Below are 21,916 nucleotides of genomic sequence, written 5' to 3'. Positions count from 1 at the left end.
ATATATATAATTATATTTAACAAAACTTTTTAATAAACAATTAGGTGTACAACTTATTTTTTTATATTTATTCTATTATTTTCTTTACATGTATAATGTATAGATATTTCATAATTATTTTATATATTTATATCGTATTCTATCAAACTATAATTTTATTAATTTTATTAAATAATATATATTTAAAAATGAATGATTTTTATAAGTTCAAACTTTAATCTAAACTAAACTAAACCGTATTTTTTCAATTTGATTTGATTTGAAACCTAAAATGTTTTAATTTGATTTAAAAAAATTTCAAACCATTTTTTTCAATTTATTTTGATATCACTCTCAAACTGCATCAAACTAGATTACATATAACCCTAATAATATGATAAAATATGAAACTTTGTACCTTTATATTTATTTTTAAAAAATCAATTGAAAATAAATGAAACATTCAATAAATCCATGGAATTGTTTCTAAATCCAAACCAACCACTAGTATTTTAATCTCTATTTTCATTTATTTTTGTTATATATTTTCATGAAATTAATTAATTTTTTGACGAAGAAACCTCACTCGGGGACCCGATAACCAAATTGATAAGCTCGAATATGGGCATATGAGAAGACACTATCCTGAATACTTAAATCTGTTTACAAGAGTATAAAGTTGAACCTGAGTCCTTTGACTCAACGGGATTTCATGCTTGAAATTAACTATTTTAAAAAGAGAGTGGGGTGATTTTGTAATACATCTAAAAGTCAGCACCTATATTAATAATTTCTCAAATGGCGGTTGAGACCTCTCTTCTCACGTGCGATTCACGTGGCGGAGATGTATTATATTAAACTTCAACAGCTTCCTCGAAGTCTCATTCCAAACGACGCTGTCGATCATCGTTTTGTACATCTGCGGCAGCGCTTCTTTTCGATCGAACCACCTCCGAAGTCAGGTGAGCGTTCCGATTACTTTGATATATGTTATCGTATTCAATTAATGAAGGAAGCGATCTTTATTTTCGCATTGTAGAATCAAAAGCCTTGAGAATCGACTCTCAGTAAGGTTTAATCGTTTTTTCTTGTGATTCAATTGTTAGTAATAATGATTTATCAATGCTTGCTGAGATTTTTCGTGAAATTTTGATCTTTAATCTATTGTTGTTTGTTTTTTTTTTTTGTAATTTATAAAAACCCTAAGCTGTTAAAGTGACCTTTGATATCATTAAAAAAACCCTATTAAAGTTTCGAAAACAGCTTAGCGGAGTAAAACTATGTGCAAGGAGTAATAATTTAAATACAAACTATAACGGGTTACTATCTGATTGTGTGTTGCCTTCAATTTAGAATCCCACATTCATATAGTGGCACGACATGCTTCTCTGATTGGCTAGTCTGAACTCGGAATATTGTTATCAAGACTCAATTTGGTTGGTATTTTTGGTACATAAATTAGTGCTCATTATTAATGCATATAGTTTTATTGATTTTCTTTTGGCTACTCTGAACTCTGAATATTGTAATCAATACTCAATCTGTTTGGTAATATTTGTGATTTGGGTGGCTGTATTTTGGGTGAAACCTGTGCATAATCCAATAATTTTGGTGTGTTGAATTGCTTATCTATGCTCTTCTGACTTAGAACAAGCATTCTGGAAAAACCACATGTAATTTTCATCCAGTCTTGTCCTTTGCCACACAGTTCAGAAACTATGTTGTTATCAGCTTTATAATCTCAAAGGAACTAGAGAAATCACAAAATCCTTTATGTTAACTCAGTTTTTTTTTTTTTTCTATTGCTATTATGTTTCCTTTTGTTAAAGGATAAATGAAAAAACTGGGCTATGGTATGTATGAAATCATCGTAAAAATTAATACAATCTATATGAAATCATTCACTAAATTATTTTTAATTGAATCAATGTTTTCATGTTTACCTCACAACCACCTTTGGTTGCGGCAACATAAAGTTTGGATATATCATAATATCCATTTTCTAATCAACAGTACTTCCAAAGTTAAAACTTCATTCAATTATGTGTGATCTTAGTTATCACTGTAACATGTTTTTAAAATTGTCATTTTTATGACTATAATGGTAGATCTTATGATTTTATTAGGTTTGATATGCTGATTTAATCTTTTTGTCCTATGTTTTAGTAATTATATTGTTGATGAAAACTCGAACATGTGTTGATCGCCTACACAGTTTCAGTCTCCATTATCAATTGTTTCTCCTAAAAGTCCCTTGAGTGAGATAATGTGTTTTTTTAAAACAAACACTAGTACTGTTTTTGAAATTTTCAGAACTTTATTTCTTTATATATTATAACATTTGATCGGAGTACACAGTTTTTTTTATTGCTAGAAAAATACTAGGACTACCTTAAGATGCCTTTGGGATAAGAAAAAACTTTGAATGCTTTTCAAGAAAATACATAATAGTTATTTTTCTAGAATATGATTTCAAATGTTTACACCAAAGATGGTTTTTTCTCTAATCCATTCTCAAATGTGTCGGTTTTATTTATCTATTACTATTATGTTGGCAGTTGGATTGTGGCAAAACTGAGGATGTTAAATCTAGAAGTTCTACCTACCATATCACAGTTTTATATCTTTTATTAGTAAATTTTACTTGTTGGATCATTACATAAACGGTATGTTGAAATTTTGATAAAAAATTCTGTATTTGGATTGGTCTATGGTGCTTGTTAAATTGTCTGCTCTTTACTTTTTGTGATGGAGGCCTCACAGGAAGATTAATGCATGAGTGAGTGGTAGGGAGTCTTCCTCCAACTTTCTCTATTCCTTGGTTCTGATTATAGGGATCATATATAGTCAGTTCGTGTCTTTTTTCTGTGAAATTATTCTCATATTTGTATTTCAATGAACTTTACTCATTTATTATGCTTGCTCTGGATATACTTTGCTTGGTACATTTTTTTATTGATTTTGTTTCTTGGTCTAAAATTAGAAATTTCAACCTCAATAATAAAGAAACCAGATGAAGGTAGAATGATATTTATGTTGTTTGAATGAGGTGGTGTTGACTGTTAGAGCTTGGGGAAGTTAGTTTAATGGGATTGATAAAGAATTCTTAATGCAGGATGTCAGAAACTGAGGCACCCTTTAGACCAAGGGAAAAGCTTCTCGAGAAGCAGAAGTATTTTCAAAGCATGCACAAACACACATACCTGAAAGGACCAATGGATAAGATCACCTCTGTTGCTATTCCACTTGCTTTGGCCGGCACCTCATTGTTTCTCATTGTGAGTGTGTTTCTTCTTTTGTACAAGCCTTATTTTAGTATTTAGCATGCATAATTTCTCTAGAAATAGGAAAGAAGAATACTAATTTTGCTTGTGATTATGTAACCGTTTTATATTATTAATAATTTTTCAGGGGCGAGGTATCTATAACATGTCCCATGGGATTGGAAAGAAAGAATGAGGTAGCAGTTTTTTTCTGTTAATGGCTATATGATTGTATGGCCAAAATTTACATTTGTGTTTTTCTTCTTCAACAATTAATTTTCTTGGAAGTTTTCTCTTTAATCACCATGTTCAATAAAAGAAGTGGAATCTTCTTTTTTTTAATGGAATTACATTTCAGATTCTTTTTAATACTGCATTTTCAAGTCTTTTGCTTGAGTCAGTGGTTGATAAGTTATTTGCTTCTCCATGATGAACTGTGACAGTACTAGAGGCCTTAGCTGTACTGATTTAGGGAGAAAATGGTGATGAATCTAGGTTAAGAAAGATAGAGGACAGAGAAAGCTTGCAAAAACATGTTGATTGATCAGTAACTCACTGGAAATTGGCTGGAATCACAGGACTAGCAAACCCTTTTTTTCCAGAGAATGGCTGAATTGGAGCTGTTGGGTTTTTATAGTGTTAATAACTTCTAATCACTTCAACTCGGAAATGGCATTTATGAGCAATTCTTTTGTCGAATTTATACTTTTCAATTTGCATTCTGTGTTGAGGTTAGCTTTTTCTCATAATCCATTTCTTGTTCTTTTTATTAGAGAACAATTTTCGACAAGATCTGACAAGTTTTATGAACACTGATTCTAATTTGGGTTGTGTTCAATTCATTTGCGAAAACATGACCTGAATGTTTAAAAAAATTTGGGATTTACTCTTTTTCTTACTGTTCACCCTCTAAACAAAAATCCACAACACTGGCATTTCATTTTCCAATTCTCTTGTTCATGTTCTATCAATTCTAGGTTTTCTTAGTTTTTCTTTTTTGATTTTTTTTTTTTTTTAATTAGTATGGCGGTGGCTAAGAGGTGTGCTTCTGTGATTATTTCTCCAAATCGTTTGTTTAGTTTGATCCAAATATCAACCATGTTTTCTCATTATCTTGATCCTCTCTTTTGTGTTCTTCTGGCACCCAACACTCAGATCCTTCCGTTCAGACTCTCGGTAACCAATTTCAAGCTTCTTCTTACAGAGATAGACAATAGATACGAGTTACATGTTAGATCATATCCTTTTGTATCAAACAGGATGTCTTAACACGATATCCTCTATTGTATCATTCCGGTCAATTTGGGTTGGTTTGTATCAATTTAGGTTGGTTTGTATCAATTTAAACATAATTTGATTAGTGTTCCAAGTGGCAGACTTTGATACGATTTTAATTCTGAATCCTTTGACCTAAAACCTGCGATGACACGCTAGACATGGACTGGGGTATCCATTATGAAGGAGGCCAAAAAGTTGTCTCATTGCAAATTCCACATGCTAAACAATTATTTCGAACCCACATGTGGAATTAAAGACAACATTATTAAAAAAACCTCTTCTCTGTAAATGAAATACATAATTTCTTTAAATTCTAAGATAGAGTAATCTATAGTACACCTGGATTTGAGCCTCACTGCTACCAGCTAATGGTCTACTTGAGATAAAAATGGCCAATGTAAGATTAAGCTCAACTCATTTGAATGATGAAATCGAATAATATCATTAGAGAAGAAAATCAGAAAAGAACGGTATTACTAGAGAAAAAGAATTATTATCAAAAAAGATTAATCATCCAAATTCGAATGAATTGTCGGAGAGGAGAAAAAGAACTAATGAATAGTCGAAGAGAGAAAAAGAACTAACCAATTTTCAAAGGGAATTTAGCAATAAAAAAATGTTGCATAAAAATAGGAAAATTTAGGATGAACAAATAAACTCAGTAATTAAGAGTCAATGACACATCATGCATTAATAATTAAGTTCAAATATGATAAATATATCATCACATAAATAAATTATTTTAAATTCAAAATAAAATAACATACATTTAATTGATGATATATTATCGTTTACATCCTTATTTATACTTATTGTTAGTGCATATAATATTTAGGATTAGATTCAAATTAAGTCATCTTATCTTAACCTAGTGTTCGATTTGATTCAAATCAAATTTAAATTCGAACTTTATTTTGGCAACTCAACTCAAGCTTAATCTCACCCTGATGATATTATTTATTCCACCAATGACAATATTCATTTAATATGTGATATTATTCACTCATTAATGACTCCTAATGACATTCCAAACCAATTTAAACAAGTTTGAACTCAAACTCTCAAACTAGCCATTTCAAACTAAGCTAAGCCAACCCATATTCAGGTTCAACAAAGTTCAAATCCAACTCAAATACTAATATTACTCATTAAAAGTAGTGATTTCAGACACATTGTCATCTAATACATAGAAATAATTTCATAGACATATGCGAGCAACAGCCACAATTCCCAAGAAAAAAACAATAAAACAATAATACATAGAAATAATTTCATAAACAATAATACATAGAAATAATTTGATAGACATATGCGAGTAACAGCCACAATTCCCAAGAAAAAAACAATAAAACAAAATGAAAAATCCAACTATCAACAACCAATTCAAAGTAGAAGACAACATGATAATGAAAAGTACAAGAACACAATTATTCAAAACACAGCCAGACAATCATATAGCCCACGATATGAAAAATACAGCTACCTCATTCTTTTTTTCCAATCCCATGTGACATGTTATAGATTCCTCGCCCCTGAAAAAAAATATTGATAATATAAATAATCACAAGCAAAATTAATGTTTTTATTTCCTAAACTTGATAAATTCTCAAATAAAGCTTGTACAAATGGGCTGAATATGGATTGAGTCAAGCCGAGACCAAACAACCTCTAATTCGAGTTTAGCTCAAATAAAAATGGGTTAATTTAAGTTCGTTGAGTCAAAGTTAAGAATAATTCTAAATCAGCTTGATCTTTAAGATTTAAGTTTGAAACTCAACTCAGATTTGTGATTCATGTTTATAGTTTATTGACAAAATGCAATATTATTTTTATTTTACCCAATAATAAACAAAATGATATTATTTTGTTTGAATTGAGTCACAAGTCAAACTCGAACTAAATTAGGTTTGACTGAACCAAATTCTCTCTATTTTAAATTCGACTCGGTTTCAGAAATGACCTTACCCCCTTAAATCGAGCTTAATTTAAATTCATCATAAACGAATTTGAGTTAAATTGAACTGAGTCAAGCCGACTTTCAAGGCTAAACCAACTTGACTCGAGTCTAACTCTACTGTACAAAGAAACACACTCACAATTAGAAACAATGAAGTCCCAGCCAAAGCCAGTGGAATGGCAACAGAGGTGATCTTGTCCATTGGTCCTTTCAGGTACGTGTGTTTATGGACGCTTTGGAAATACTTTTGCTTCTCGATAATCTTTTCCCTTGGTCTAAATGGTGGTTCGGTTTCTGCCATCCTGCATTAAGAATCATATATCAATCTCATCAATCCAACTTCTCAAACCTCTAACCATCACAATCTCACTCCACCTCTTACAAACAACATATACATCTATATGGGATTGTAAACAAACCGAATCAAATATTGTTTGACTCAAACTTGATTCGATTGCATTGAAATAGAGCTAGAGCTCACCCAATAGAAAGGGCTTGCTCGAGTTTGACTTAAAATTTTCAATCAAGTCATATACCTTATACATTTACAATTACCCTTATATATAAAGTCACAAAAATAGGATTTTAGGGGGTGTAAATGCAAAATTTTAAATTTTTAAGATTTTATTGATAATTTACTCAAACCAAACCGTGAGCTTACAAGCTCACCGAGCTGACTAATAGCAAGCACGAACTCGACTTAACAATAATCAATTGAGTTGTGAGCAATTCGCGAGTGGCTTGACTCGTTTGTAGCCCTACATCCATCTGCTTTCTTCAGTTCATTATCGAGGTTGCAATTACTAATTTTAGACCAAGAAACAAATGAAATTAACAAAATACATAAACCAGGCACACATAAAGTAAGCATAACAAATGAGAAAAGGTTAACAAATACAAATAAATTTCCAAAAATAGGACACGAACGAACTACACATGATTCCTACATTGAGAACCAATTAAAGGAGAAGGCTAGTGGAAGACCTCTACCAGTATGTTCAAATCAATGAAATTCCATATAATGTACAGTAATTTGGAAATATTAAAACACATCTACACACCAATGTTTTCAAAACATCGACTCGGTGGTAGGGATGATCCGGTCCAACCGATGGTCAAATTGTTTGATTGATGATCGACTGGTTAATTATTTCAAAATAATTTTGTATACTTTTTCATTAAATATATTATTTAAATTATTTTAACATAAAAATAAATTTAACTTGATGGTATAAATGTTCGAAATTGATAGATGAGGTATTGGGTTCAAGTTTCTTTGATAAATCAAAAAAATTGAAAAACTACAGCCTTGTTTAGCTCAGAAGAGCAGTTATCATGCTTTCTTAAATAAGTACTTCCACAGGACATCCATTGGATTAGATGGTAGAAGATCTGAAATTACATCATCACCCAATTAAAAATAAAAAACACTAGACCAATCTATTGATAACATTCAAAGCTTATGCTTTCAGGAAGCTATAGTTTCTTTGTTGCATTTGGACTTGAAAATGATTTAGACTGAAGGTTCAAATACAGTTTTAAGACTTGGCTTAATTTCAAAATAAGCCATACAATGTTAGTGGTCCAATAGTAAAAGAATGAGGACTCTCACAAAATAAATGTACCAGAAAATGAGTAATATTATATGTATTAATGATGAGTTCAGGGTTTAAACACTAATGTGTCATTATGTGATTGATTGTTAATTTATTTTTAATTTAAAATCAATAAATCAAATTATGACATATGGGCATTTGTATTCATGTTTGTACCCATATTATTTCTGGGAAAACACTATGAAGTTCATAAACAACTGGGGGTGGGTTCATCCTAAGCTAACTCGGTTCGAAGCAGCTAATGTTGAGCTTGGCAGCTCGAACTGAGATCACCTTGTTTACCCTGTTGGTGGTACTGTTTACCTTGCCAACAAACCTGCGGTGATATATAGTACACAAGCTCAAATGAATTCAAGCTCAATGTAAGTATTGTGAATTCAATCAACCATGCACCTTAATTTAAACATCCATCATTTCACTTCACAACAAAATTTCTAGAACTAATTATCTACTTACATTTTAGCATGCAAGAACAAAAAAACAAAAATTAAAACTTCGGAACAGACGGATGCTCTTCCACGTTTCAAGTGAAGATGAGATAAGAAGCATTTACCTCGGAAATTGAGACTGAAAATCAAGCGGACAGCGGCGATAACAACGGCGCTGCAGAACGCTAGTGGAGAATGTGTACTGTGAAGACGGTCGGATGGCTCGAGAACAATTCAGAAGCAGCTGGAGAGCATCTATTCTATATCGAAAAAGATAAGAAATGGGAGAAAATCCCTTCCCCCCCCCCCCCCCCCAGATTTTCCAGGTACTATTTCTTTTTAATTTCGGTCATCCCAAAATTTTAAATATTATCACTTAATACCCTTAATAGTTAACAGTGTGATACAGACTGAGCCAAACTTGCACATCCCCTAACTCGAGTTTAGCTAAAATATAAAATAGTTTAATTCGAATGAAAATAATTCAGTTTGAATTTGTGATTCAAATTTGTGACTCATTATAAAATAATATCATTTTGACAATTGTTTGGTATAATTGAATTAAGCCACAAACCAAATTTAAACCGAATTGAACTGTCTCTCAACGCATGAGTTAGACCAAACCAAACTCTCATGAACTCAAGTTTGATTTGATTTAAAAAATAAGTTAATCCTCCCAATACGAACTCAACTTAAATTCAAATTAAACAAACTCAAATTAAACTAAATTAAAATCAACTTTAAAGATGAACCAGCTTGATTTGAGTCCAAGCTTCAACCTTAAATGAACTAGCTCTGTTAATTTTCCCTTTATTAATTTGTTGTAATTGGCTCATTTACCCTCTCATTGAGTAATAAAATAATATTAACCAAATGGCTTATTCCCATCATGTAATCTCAACTCCCACCCACTAACTTTCAAAAACTCAAATACCCACCCATCATACAAATTTTTTAATAACTTCTATTAATTTAATTTTAAATGACCCTTATTTTCATTTTCCTGAGAATGACACAATCTCTGTCTCTTTGCATCATTTCATCAAACAATTTAAGGATATTTGAGTTTTTCCACTTTTACACAACCCATAGTTTAACCACTCTTTACACAACTCATTTCATCAAAAAGTTTATTTGATTAAGAAATCGTAAACTCTCTCCCTCTAACTATCTTTGTTTAGAAAGACGATCTTGTCTTTATCTGAGAAGACAAGTCATCTTCCCAAATCTCATTTGCATAATGAGCCTAAAAGTGCAAAAGATAGAGAAAGAAAGACAAGAACAGATAAATAAGGAATTATTAACAAAAGGCAACGACAATCAAGATCCAAAACTCATTTAGTAATCTACATAATGGCTTTTTAAGGACTCTTCAGCATCTCGTTCTTCCATTTGTCAATTTGTTCTTTAGCGAAATTATTTGGATTCAGATATTAACAATGAAAAGAAGATAAAAGACAAAAAAAAAAAAAACAAAATGATGTTTGTAAATGAGGACTCTTTGAGCATCATGTGATTAAGTTAGGTGGTGAGTAGTACAAAACTATTTGGGTTTGTTTCTAGACTGTCTTAATAATGTTTAAACAATAAAATTACGGGGTATCAATTTTGAGTACATGAAATTATGCATACTTATATATGTTATTAGATAATTTTAAATTAAAGATAAAATAATATCAAATTATATAATGACGCGTATAAATATGTATACATTTACATACTCAAAGTGGATACGCGTAGTATTATTCACATTTATAATAAAAGCATCACACATTTGGTTTTACTTAAATACCCTTTTCACTAACCGAAACAATTAACAAAATTAACTTATGAGTAAAACTTTGGTTTTAAAAATTAACAAATAGAAATTTGAAATAACATCAAACCTTACGTGGGAATAAGTCTTTCGGCCAATAACATATTATTCAAATATATAATAATACATCATTTGGATACCTAATTAGATATTCAAAATTTGATACATGTAATATTATTCATTATTATTATTAATTTATTAGCCGACAAATTATTACTTATTATTAATATGTGTTATTTTAAAAAAAAAAATTGTGTTTAAGTTGGATAATACAAATAAATAAAATTTTGAAATTAATAATTGATATTGTAAATCTAAATAATATTATGTATAAATATTTTTGGTATAAAATTTAAATACATATATAATATATTATTATATAATTTAATATTAATTTATATTTAATTTTAAATTATTTAATTATATAATAATATATTATTTATATAATCAAATTAGATGCATCAATAATTTTATTATGCGTGAGAAAAAAAGACAATAAATATATTTTTACTGCCTCTGAAATTGACATTTCAATCACCATGATGGGCCCACAGATATCATAAGGTGGAGCAAAATGGGCTTTCATTCAAATGGCTCAACAGGATAAAAGCATAAAGAAGAGTTCATTTTGCTAGTTGTATTGAAAAGATTGGGCAAAGGACTTTTTTCCACCCATTTTTTAAGTCCACCTCAAAGTGATACTCATGATAGATCAAAAATTACTTTTCCCACCCGTTATCAAATTACCATCCATTTTTTTTAGTTAGGGATAGGGGTAAAATCATTATTTTAATTACAAACCTCAAAACTTTAAAATTTCACCATTTCCTCCCTTCAGGTTTTAAAAACTAACACCTCAACTCATTCTCAAAGTTTGAAAAGTTTAGATTTCACCTCTAGGGTTTGCTTTGTTCTTCGGCCACCACCGACGGTCGACGCATTCCATCGATCTCTCATCTCTGACTACAAAGGATGATGAAAAATGACCCTTCGTAGCCCAGATCTGGATGACGAAACGTCGTCTAGATCTAGAAGAATAGACGAAGGACAACGCTTCGTCGTCATGTCTGGACAACGCAACAAGCGACGAAGCGTCGTCCTTCATCATCTAGGTGGATCTCTTCGTCGCATCACCATGCGATGAAGAGATCTTTATCTTTTCGTCGCACCGTGCGACGGGGAGATAAAGATCTCTTCGTCGCATCAGGAAGAGGAGGCAGGTGATGATGTCAGAAGATAAAGTTGAAGAACGAGGGTGAAACTGCTATTTTTGAAAGTTATGGGTGGTGGTTGCGTTTTAAAAAATATAAAAACCCTAGGTTTGGGGGTAAAAATATTACTTTTCAAAGTTTAAAAACTTTAGGTAAAGGTAAAATATTAGTTTTTAAAACCTATAAAGGGTGAAAAATAATAAACTTTATAATCTTTTAATATAAATAGTAAAATAACTATTTTACCCCTCTCTTTAACAGAAAATATGGACGATAGTTTGATCACGGGTGAGAAAAGTGGTTTTTGATCTACTGTAGATATCAATTTGAAATAGGCCTAAAAATTGGGTGGGAATAGTGCCTTTCCCGAAAAGAATTTGAGGCCATCTCACATGAACGAGCAAACAGGGAAAGTAAAAAAGGAATCAACTCATCAAGCTTTTTCCCTTCTAATAGTTCCTTTTTTAGCTTAAAAATTCCAACTTTACTTCATCAGTGCGGCTCCAACATTGCTGCATTTCACTTAGTAAGTTCTCAAATCTACCCCTCTTTCTCTCTCTCTCGCTCAAGTTTCAGCTTTTTTTTTTTTTGTTTGTTTGAAGTTTAATCTCTGTAAAGCTCAAAACTTTCATGTCAAAGTTGTGAGATTTAAGCTCAACTTCACTAGTAGAACAGGAAACTCAACTGGGTTTAAGCACAAGTTTCAGCTTTTTTTTTTTTTTTGCGGTTTTATCTCTGTACAGCTCAAAACTTTCATGTCAGAATTGTGAGATTTAAGCTCAACTTCACTAGTACAACATGAAACTCAACTGGGTTTTGCTTCTTTATCTTTGCAAAATCTTGTTCTTGATTTTGCTATTTTCGCACCCATCTGAGTCTCTTGAGCTTAACCGACAAGAGAAAGCGTCGCTTTTGTTGTTTAGGTCACTGGTACAAGATTCTAGCCAGAGGTTATCGTCTTGGGTAGGGTCTAACTGTACCAACTGGACTGGTGTAACCTGTGAGAGCCAGAGCGGACATGTTGTGTCTTTAAACTTAACTAATATTAACTTGTCAGGCCAAGTTCATCCCAGTTTGTGTAAGCTTTTGTTTCTTGAAATTTTGGTTTTGTCTGGTAATAACTTGAGTGGTAGAATCCCTTTGTGTTTTGGCACATTGACCAGTCTCAAGACTCTTGATCTTAGTCACAATGGTTTTGTTGGTGTTTTACCTGATACTTTGATGAGGCTTAGGAACTTAAAAGAGCTTATTTTGAGTGGTAATAGTGGTTTGGGAGGAGTTTTCCCTTGGTGGGTTGGGAATTTTTCTACGAATCTGGAGAAACTTGATATGAGTTTTGATTCATTTAAAGGAGAGCTGCCTGAGAGCTTGTTTTACTTGAAGTCTTTAAAGTATTTGGATCTTGGCAACAATTATTTGGAGGGTGATGTTCATGATTTTTATCAGGGTTTGAGTTATCTCAATCTCAGGTCGAATAGAATTTCAGGTACTTTGCCTTGTTTCTCTGCTTCTGCATCCTCACTAACTGTTTTGAAATTGGACAATAATTCTATTGTTGGCGGACTTCCTACTTGTCTTGCATCATTGCAAGCTTTGAGGCATATGAATTTGTCATTTAATCGCTTGAATTATGAGATTTCTCCAAGGCTTGTGTTTATGGAGAAGCTTCTTGTGTTAGACTTGAGTTTCAATGATTTGTCGGGTCCGCTTCCAAGCGAAATTGCTGAGACCACAGAGAAGTCGGGGCTTGTTCTTCTTGACCTTTCACATAACCGATTCTCAGGTGAAATCCCCTTGAAGATTACTGAGCTGAGAAGCTTACAAGCATTGTTTCTTTCTCACAATCTTCTCACCGGAGAAATCCCTGCAAGGATTGGAAACTTGACATATCTTCAAGTGATTGATCTCTCACACAACATGTTGTCAGGTTCAATTCCTTTGAACATCGTTGGTTGCTTCCAGCTATTGGCATTGATAGTCAATAACAATAATCTTTCGGGTCAAATTCAGCAAGAGCTTGACGCTCTCGATAGTTTGAAGATATTGGATGTGAGCAGCAACAGGATATCTGGGGAGATCCCGCTAACTTTGGCAGGTTTGAAATCGTTGGAGATTGTAGATTTTAGCTCAAACAATCTCTTTGGAAGTTTGAGTGATGCAATTACCAAGTGGTCAAACCTCAAGTATCTCTCCGTTGCACGGAACAAACTCAGCGGAAATCTTCCAAATTGGTTATTCTCATTTGAAGCAATTCGAATGATGGATTTCTCAAGCAACAAATTCACGGGCTACATACCAGATGGTAACTTTAATATCAGCTTAAATTTCAACAATGTTGATATTACTAGAAGTTTTCCTTCAAAACCAGTTTTGTCAATGAGAAGTATGGCAATCAACATTTCTGCAGTGGTCATAGATGCAAATGTGTTAAACTTTAACTATGATCTACATTCAACAGTTGGAATAGATTTATCGGATAATTTGCTTCATGGAGTGATTCCAGATGGTCTATTTGAGCTGCGAGGTCTCAAATACCTGAACCTCTCATACAATTTTCTCAATGGTCAGGTTCCAGCTCTTGATAAGATGTTAAGCTTGAGAGCTTTAGATTTATCACATAATTCTTTGACAGGTCAGATTCCAGGAAACATTTCCAGCCTTAAAGATTTGACAGTTCTGAACTTGTCATATAACAGTTTCTCCGGATTTGTTCCTGAGAAACAAGGGTCTCGAAAATTTCCAGGAGCATTTGCTGGAAATCCGGATTTGTGTGTGGAATCATCCTCTGGAGAAGGGTGTGACCGGAAAAGCCTTCCAACGGTTCCTGGGAAGTCATTCAGAGAAGAAATGGCTGAGGGACCAATATCGATCTGGGTATTCTGTTTAAGTTTTTTTGTAAGCTTCTATCTTGGTGTTATGACTCTCTTTTGTTCAGCTAGGACAAGAAAGTACATTCTCCAGACAAAAAATTGATGTAGGCTTAATTTGAGAATGAGAACTTTCCTATTGTACATTCCTATTTCTCTTTCTTAGAAGCTTAGGTTTATTTGCTAAGTTTTATCTCTCTTTGGCAATGCCAGAATGGTGGCTAGGATGGTTTAATTTTATTGAATTTAATTTCCATCTGCAATACTTTTGACATGTTATGGGGTATATCCGATTTGACTCAAATGAATTGATCTCAAGCTAGAGCTTTAGATTGACAATTTGGGTTGCAATTGACTCGTTTGCTCATTCTGTTTATCTCATTAGTGATACTATTCATTTTATTAACAATATTATTCACTCCATTTACAATCCTTTGATGACACTATATACTAGTTCATATGACTTTAAACTTTAGTTTGAATTGAATGTCAGAGATTAAATTCCAGCTTAAGTAATCCCAAACTCAATTTAAATTGAATTTACTCATACTTATTCTTGATGAATTTTGACATTGGATCTTTATTTATTTTATTTACGGATTTTAAAAAAAATTGAGAGTGGATCTATTATGAACAATTGACTGGAATAGATAATAGTTTTTGGTAAATTATTATGACACAAATTTTTATACAAATATATGGCATGAGTTTCTCATTAATTATAGCAGATGATTTTGTGTCTTGAAAATGATGTATCATATCATGTAATACCTCTTTTAAAATAAAAATATTATAATATTAATAAAATATTTAAAAAATTCTAATTATCACATTTTTATCTTAAAAAGATATCAAATATCATAAACACACCATAAAATTTTAAAATATCTTAGATATACTTTTAACATATTATTATTTTTCAAAAAAAATATATTGATCTATATAGATAATTTTTATCATATTATATATATTTAAAATATCATATTAATTCTAATATATCTTAAAATTTATATCATTTTTCCAAGTATAAAGACGAGTACTAATCCCATGTTGAAAATCTCAATCAAACACATAATCTACTCTAATTTTGTTCAATTAATTTTGAATGTCTCAAGTGTAAAAAAAATGAATTTTCTTTTCAAAATCAAGTAACAAATTGGTATACAACTCTTTCAATACTAAGCTTTTCATTTCATTTCCTAGAATGAGGCTGAAACCATGACCAGATTCACAAAATTCACTAAACTTACAAGACGATGAACTATCCTAATACAGATCATATTTGTCAGTCCCCGTCCCTCAACGTAATAGAATATGCATCCAAGAATGAAATTGCTCATGGATGCAATAAGCTTTATTAAAAGCTTCCAGGCTCTAGTAAGTTTTGCAGAAAGCAGCTGGCAGGGTAAAATTTCCAGCACAGGTTGACAAAATGCTGACATTCCCATCTGGAAGCTCCTTTGGTGCCAACTTACGATTGATTATGCCATAATTAGCATCACAATTACATTATGGTATTGTATGTCTAATATCTTATGGGTCCTTGGAGGCTCCCTGATGCGAACTGTCAACAAGCAGATGAGGAGTGACTGATTTGAATCACAATGGAAATTGTAAATTAACATGGCGAGTGCACTAGTTGTGGCGCCAAAACAGATATATACGTAACTGATTTTTGAAGGAAATGAGAAAACGGTTTTAATTTTTGGTTACCTAAATCCATGAAACATTTTTCATTTATCTGATACATTTTCACTAAAAATGCAAAATTCAGTTGATGAAAACAGTTTTGCATAGTGATAATGAATTGGACAGAAAAAGATCTTTATGACTGAATTCTGATAAGAAAACCAGTACATGGAATTCACGGAACACAACAAAAGAGTCATTACCTGCTGGACAATCGGGTCGTCTGATGTCATGAATTCATGAGTCATCCCTTGCCAAATAATTTTACCCTCATGGAGAAATATCAACCTATATGAATTAACTTTGTCTGTGGATACCACGTTATGCCATAATTTGCTACATGAACACAAGTTTGGATAGAGTATCACCTGTCAACAGCTCTTCTAATGGTACTATGTTGGTGAGTAACAACCACATAAGATGCAATATTCCCAGGTTTCCCAAGTGCATTTTTGCCTTTGATATGAACTGAACGGATAAGATCTTCAACTACAGTGGATGCAATGGGATCAAGTCCAGCCGTTGGTTCATCATACAAAAGAACCTGCCCAGAAATGACAAAGATTGTCAGGAAATCCAACAACTATTGATGCAGAAAATCCTTTAAGAAAAAACTTAGTCTGAAAAGGATTACTCAGCTATTTGACAAACCTCTGGCTCAATTGACTCTTTTGTGGTATCGAAAATAATAGATCGAGCTAAAGCAACTCTTTTTTTCATTCCTCCAGACAACTCAGATGGTAAACGATCCTCAACTCCCTGAACAGAAGACTCTGTCAGATCTTATATTACTAGTGCAATTGCGAGTAGTAGGACATGGAGTGGTGAAAATCAGGAAGTGGCATTAAAATGCTAAGACACCTTCAAAGTTGCAAAACAAATTGAATACGGTTGTCAGAAAAATCTGGTGCATATATCGTTCTCACTTTCTAAAATCCTACAGAAACTGATACCAACAAATCCATAAGCAACTTTTTAGACTACCATGCTTCGACTCTTAATCTTGGAATAAAAGAACATAGAAAATGCAACACACTATCATGTCAGTCCCTTGCATTCATCCACTTTAATGGAATGTAATCATCCTCAACCAAGCCTAAGTTTATAAAATTTTGGGAAACATGAAGACCATCTAACTCTATTCAGACAGACAGAAAGATATTTTAATCATACCTTTAGTCCAACAGCTGCCAAATTTTCCTTCACAAGCTCTGAAATTTGATCTTCAGGCATTCTTGAATTTTCGTATCTATAATTGACACAAACGAACTCAAAGGCTTTTTACTTAAAAAATACCATTAGAATGGCAATTATAAGTGTCAACTCCTTAGTATTGAAACAACAGAAAAGATTATAGGATTTCAGAAGGCAACAAGAATGTTTCTTACAAAAGGAAACCAACATTTTCGCGAACAGTCAATGAATCAAAAAGAGCTGCGCTTTGGAACACCTGTTGCAAGAAGTAAACGCATATACAAGGATAATAAGAAATATATAATCACAAGGGAATTACAAGCATATATTAGCTAACAGGATATTCACCAATCCAATTCGAAGACAAGATAGCTCCTCATCACCAATCAAACCAGCTCTCTTTCTACCTCGAATGTAAACCTCTCCCTGGCCACCAGATGATTGAGACATGTTACATTGCAGGATCCAAAAATGCATATTAATGGACATCCTAATTATCAAAAAGGACCAAGGTGAAAGAATTAAGTATAATATAAAAGAACATAAAAATCAGTTACAATTACTTACCTTGTCTGGAGCAAGAAGTCCAGCCATAACCTTAAGAATAGTAGATTTGCCAGTGCCAGAAGGCCCAATTATTCCAACAGCTTCGCCGTGTCTAATCTGTCCAACAGGAAACATAAATTGAAAACCGTTTTCAGGAAGGGGGAGGAGAGAAGGAACAAAACCAGTGCTATTGTTGAGTGAAACTACCAAAAACAAGTTAAAGTATAATCATAGAAATAAGAATGGAAGATGATTACTATTCCTATATTTTTATTGATAAGAAACTAAAGAAAATTTCAAAAAAGAAAACACAGGTACAAGAGAGTAAACCATGCGGAAGACAGAATTCTACAGAGAGGCATCCATCCTACACTAAGACAACCCAAATTCACATGTCTATGAGACACTGTAAACCAAATTCTCCCCAAGTGTATACACACGCAAAAAATTACCCAAGACTATTTCCCGATTAACCTGGATAAAGAAAAAAATATATAAATCTTGAAAATATATTGAATAAAAGCCGAAAGTAACACTTAAAGTTGAATCTTACAACCCAACAAAAGTATAGTTGTTTCTCTCTTGCCATATAGAACTGGGCTCTTATTCATCTTTGTATTCACATTTACTACCAGGATCACTCACTTTTAGGACTCTAAAGCATAGGGGCCTTTTATCAAATGTAATGCCAAAGCCAGCTAGATTAAAAGAACATGAGCTCAAGGATCAGGTATAACTATATCTAAATACGAAGACAGAGTAAAAAACATGAATAAGAATAGTTAACCACAGAATGTAAAATTTACCAATTTTCTTACTTCATACTATCTTCTTAACACCATCTTTTCTAACAATATAAATTAATTGTCAAATTTTTTCCTTCTTTTAGAAGAAATTCTATCACAACTTAAGTCAATTCTCACCTTCTTTCTCAGTTTCTTGCAAGGATTTTTTCATAGCATATTTACTAGCCAATCATTAAAATGGGCTTGATTCATCACCAATTAAATGAGACAATTGAGGATGACAATTTGAAAACCCAGGCACTTTTATTGAAAGTACGCACAAAAATTACAATATATATTTTATAATGTTATTTCTATCTGAATAAAAGAATACATTACAAGCATTGCATGCACACTTAGGCTAGTATTATATCAAAACAAATTTCACCTTGAAGCTCACACCTCTCAATATATGCTTTTCCCCAAATGACTTGAAGACATTTCGGCACTCAATAAGAACATTGCGATCATCCTCAGGCTCCCATAAGGTGTTTAAATTCTCTGATTTAGATGAATCCTAAAGAAACAATCCATGTAAGCCACAATAAAATTCAGATCCAACTTAAACTTAAAAAAAATAAATCACAATAAGGCAGATTCTAAAATTAACAGCGTCCACTGTACATAAATTCTGACTAAACCCAACGAAATGGATTAACATCATACAAAGGTAAAGTGAATAAAAAGCGCAAAGCGAACAGAAAGCATTAAACATCTAAATCCACAATATTACATGAACAGTAAACAAAAAAAGTAGTTTCTTCTCTGACGAAAACAAAGCAAAAGACAAGCACAGAACACATAAATTCAGTGTGACTGTAATCAACTAGAAACAATAACCCAACTAAGTCAACTAACAATACGCTCAAGCACAAGCAAGTTGGTAAGTACCCATTAAAGTAGAACCTATCAAATTTAAGCAACTCAAAAGCATGAAATAACAACAGTAAACAGGGGGGGAAAATCTCTCCAATGAAAGCAAAGCAAAACTCAATATTAATTTCTTAAAAACGTGGAATTCAATATGATTAATCAAACTACATATACACTGAAGTTAACAGATAAATACCCATTAAACTGAATTCTACAAAAACACACTAACTAAAATTCAAATACCACAAGAACATAAACAACAAATGATTTACATTGAGTTTCGCGGCAGACAATTCATCACTTCCCAAGTTCCTTGGAGGTGCCATATAAGCACAAACAATTTGTGTCCCTTCCTCGTTTGCCTTATTGTAAAACAAACTCATTCTTTTATCACTAGAAACAACGAATCTAGAGGATCTACTAAAACTCCCATTGCTTGTAGCAAGAGGGAACAACAACGAACCCGTTAGAGGCAAAGAGACCGCCATTTAGCGCGTTTTTTAACCAGACCCAGATAATGCTTCCAATCAAAGTCCAAAAATCAATGAAATTTTATCATTCAACCTGGCTATGAGAAAAATTCAGCTTGGCTATGAGAAAAATTCAGCTTCTGCGTATCGAAATTTTCTGGTTTTGAAAAATACCCTCTTGAGCACAAGGCGAACACATCATGAAAATCAATGGAATAATTCAATTAAAACGACTAGGAATTGAAATGGATGATTCTTTTATAAATTTAGTGAAAAAAATAATCATCATATAGCGGAAATTTTCAGTTTTGCTTACTGAATGGGAAGAACGTGTGGACTAGTGGTAATTTGGGTTACTGGGTTGATGTGACATTGGGGGTTAAAAAAAGGCCAAATCATTATCTCGGAATTTTCAGTTTTATGTTTTAATATAGACTCGAGGTTTTTAGCATATAGTGTTTTGTATTATTTATCAAAAACTTAAAATATGGTTTTTTAAAGAATTATTATTATTATTTTTATTTAATATATCATTATCTCGAAAAATATTATAAATATATATAAAATTTTAAATTTATATATATATTGCAATCACATCCAAAAAAAAAAGATATCAATAAGTATAATACGTCTTTTATATATATAAACTTTTTATTTATCTTAAAATATATATCGTTTTTCATATATTTTGTATTTTATAGTATGTATCACAAATTATTTATAATATTTTAATAATTATATCAAATTTTGACTCGATCAAAGTCTCGATTCAACTAAACATCAGTCTAAATGATATAATCGATGGTAAGACAATTGAAATCATATGAAAAAAAAAAAACCTAGGTCTTCATAGTCCCTTATTATTTTTTTTCCCTATACTTTACAAAACTTAACCATAACTCCTTCGATAATAACACTTAGGATTACGGTTTCATCTTCATTGAGTTTTGTCCGATCACACTTACAAAGTCCTCAAACTCAATGATACAACCTTGTCATTGTTGCATCCTCTCTAACTTTATCATCTTGAGTTTTATTCTTTTCCATCTTCAATGAGTTTTGACCATGTGAAGTTGATTTTTGGGCAAAAAGAAAAGGTAAAGGTAAAGGTTGTATCAACCAAATGGGGATAAAGATTCGTGGATGTTATCAAATGGTGATAGAATCATTGTGATTGTGTAGTGGTGGCAATGATGATGATGGAGGAGGGACCCCTTGGGTAATGTGAACTTCGGGAAGATGAAATTGTAGTGGTTGTTGTTTGGTGTCAGGATTTTATCCAGAAATTAAAATATGTCACAATGTATTTAAATCTGATAGAATAGTCAAGTCTATACGTATATCATTAATACAATTTGATCAGTTCAACCATAAGTTAAAGTGGTTCAAACAATAAAATGGTTTTTTCACTAATATAAAATTGTCAAAAAGGCCTTAAATGCCAATCAAACCCATTCAATCAATAGCTTCTATTCGGGTACCCTTGATCTTTACATACTAATAACTATAATAACTATGAGTCATTATTCAACAAACTAATATACTACTAATAGACTCAATATTTGGAACAAGGGAATTCTCAATTGTGTTGAGAAATGAAGATGGTTGATATTAAATATAAAATTCATGGAAACAAATAGGAGTCTTTACTTAAATTCGGCAAGTCTACAAGAAAACTAGCATTGAAAATGAATAGGAATTTTTGAATTATAATTTATGAAAATATTTATTAAACTTTTAATTATTTACCACATTATTAATATGATATTACTTAAGTGGAAGAAACAAAGAGGGAGAGAGGAGAAATTTATTCCCCACAAGTGGGAAATGGGGTTCCTTGTAATCCCCGTAACGGATAGGGTGCAAGCAATAAAACATCTCAATTTGTGGGGTCTATTTCTAAAACTAAATATATAATATATTTAAGAAGCCTATGTTCAAAGA

At 32.1% G+C, this 21,916-nt stretch overlaps 4 protein-coding genes across 7 annotated transcripts; 2 read left to right on the top strand and 2 right to left on the bottom strand.

The window, feature by feature from the left end:
- Positions 1-784: 784 nt before the first annotated feature.
- Positions 785-3,618, top strand: LOC123198641. 3 transcript variants are annotated; one of them, XM_044613390.1, is made up of 4 exons: positions 891-941; positions 1,333-1,415; positions 3,095-3,257; positions 3,391-3,618. In XM_044613390.1, exons 3-4 carry the CDS (start codon positions 3,096-3,098, stop codon positions 3,436-3,438), a joined length of 210 nt encoding a protein of 69 aa, XP_044469325.1. In that variant the 5' UTR covers positions 891-941; positions 1,333-1,415; position 3,095; the 3' UTR covers positions 3,439-3,618. The 3 variants fall into 3 exon arrangements, with proteins under 3 accessions (XP_044469311.1, XP_044469319.1, XP_044469325.1); XM_044613376.1 differs by lacking the exon at positions 1,333-1,415 and having other exon boundaries at positions 785-941; XM_044613384.1 differs by lacking the exon at positions 1,333-1,415 and having other exon boundaries at positions 803-941; positions 3,081-3,257.
- A 2,016-nt stretch (positions 3,619-5,634) lies between these two features.
- On the bottom strand, positions 5,635-8,830 carry LOC123204132. The gene is made up of 3 exons (XM_044620704.1): positions 8,647-8,830; positions 6,617-6,779; positions 5,635-6,052 (listed from the first exon to the last, which is right to left on the bottom strand). Exons 2-3 carry the CDS (start codon positions 6,776-6,778, stop codon positions 6,005-6,007), a joined length of 210 nt encoding a protein of 69 aa, XP_044476639.1. The 5' UTR covers position 6,779; positions 8,647-8,830; the 3' UTR covers positions 5,635-6,004.
- A 3,145-nt stretch (positions 8,831-11,975) lies between these two features.
- On the top strand, positions 11,976-14,689 carry LOC123200021 (receptor-like protein CLAVATA2). The gene has a single exon (XM_044615105.1). The coding sequence runs from the start codon at positions 12,347-12,349 to the stop codon at positions 14,519-14,521; it is 2,175 nt and encodes a 724-aa protein (XP_044471040.1). The 5' UTR covers positions 11,976-12,346; the 3' UTR covers positions 14,522-14,689.
- An 882-nt stretch (positions 14,690-15,571) lies between these two features.
- On the bottom strand, positions 15,572-20,359 carry LOC123199715 (protein TRIGALACTOSYLDIACYLGLYCEROL 3, chloroplastic-like). Of its 2 annotated transcripts, XM_044614768.1 has the most exons (10): positions 19,775-20,356; positions 19,018-19,146; positions 17,866-17,961; positions 17,647-17,724; positions 17,493-17,554; positions 17,278-17,353; positions 16,756-16,863; positions 16,473-16,648; positions 16,308-16,392; positions 15,572-15,979 (listed from the first exon to the last, which is right to left on the bottom strand). In XM_044614768.1, exons 1-10 carry the CDS (start codon positions 19,988-19,990, stop codon positions 15,941-15,943), a joined length of 1,065 nt encoding a protein of 354 aa, XP_044470703.1. In that variant the 5' UTR covers positions 19,991-20,356; the 3' UTR covers positions 15,572-15,940. The 2 variants fall into 2 exon arrangements, with proteins under 2 accessions (XP_044470703.1, XP_044470711.1); XM_044614776.1 differs by lacking the exon at positions 16,756-16,863 and having other exon boundaries at positions 19,775-20,359.
- Between the last annotated feature and the right edge of the window lie 1,557 nt (positions 20,360-21,916).

This window comes from Mangifera indica, chromosome 2 (assembly GCF_011075055.1).
Source record: "Mangifera indica cultivar Alphonso chromosome 2, CATAS_Mindica_2.1, whole genome shotgun sequence".
Taxonomy (NCBI): domain Eukaryota; kingdom Viridiplantae; phylum Streptophyta; class Magnoliopsida; order Sapindales; family Anacardiaceae; genus Mangifera; species Mangifera indica.
The sequence above is the reverse complement of the archived record's forward strand: the minus strand, read 5'-3'. Positions and strand labels throughout refer to the sequence as shown.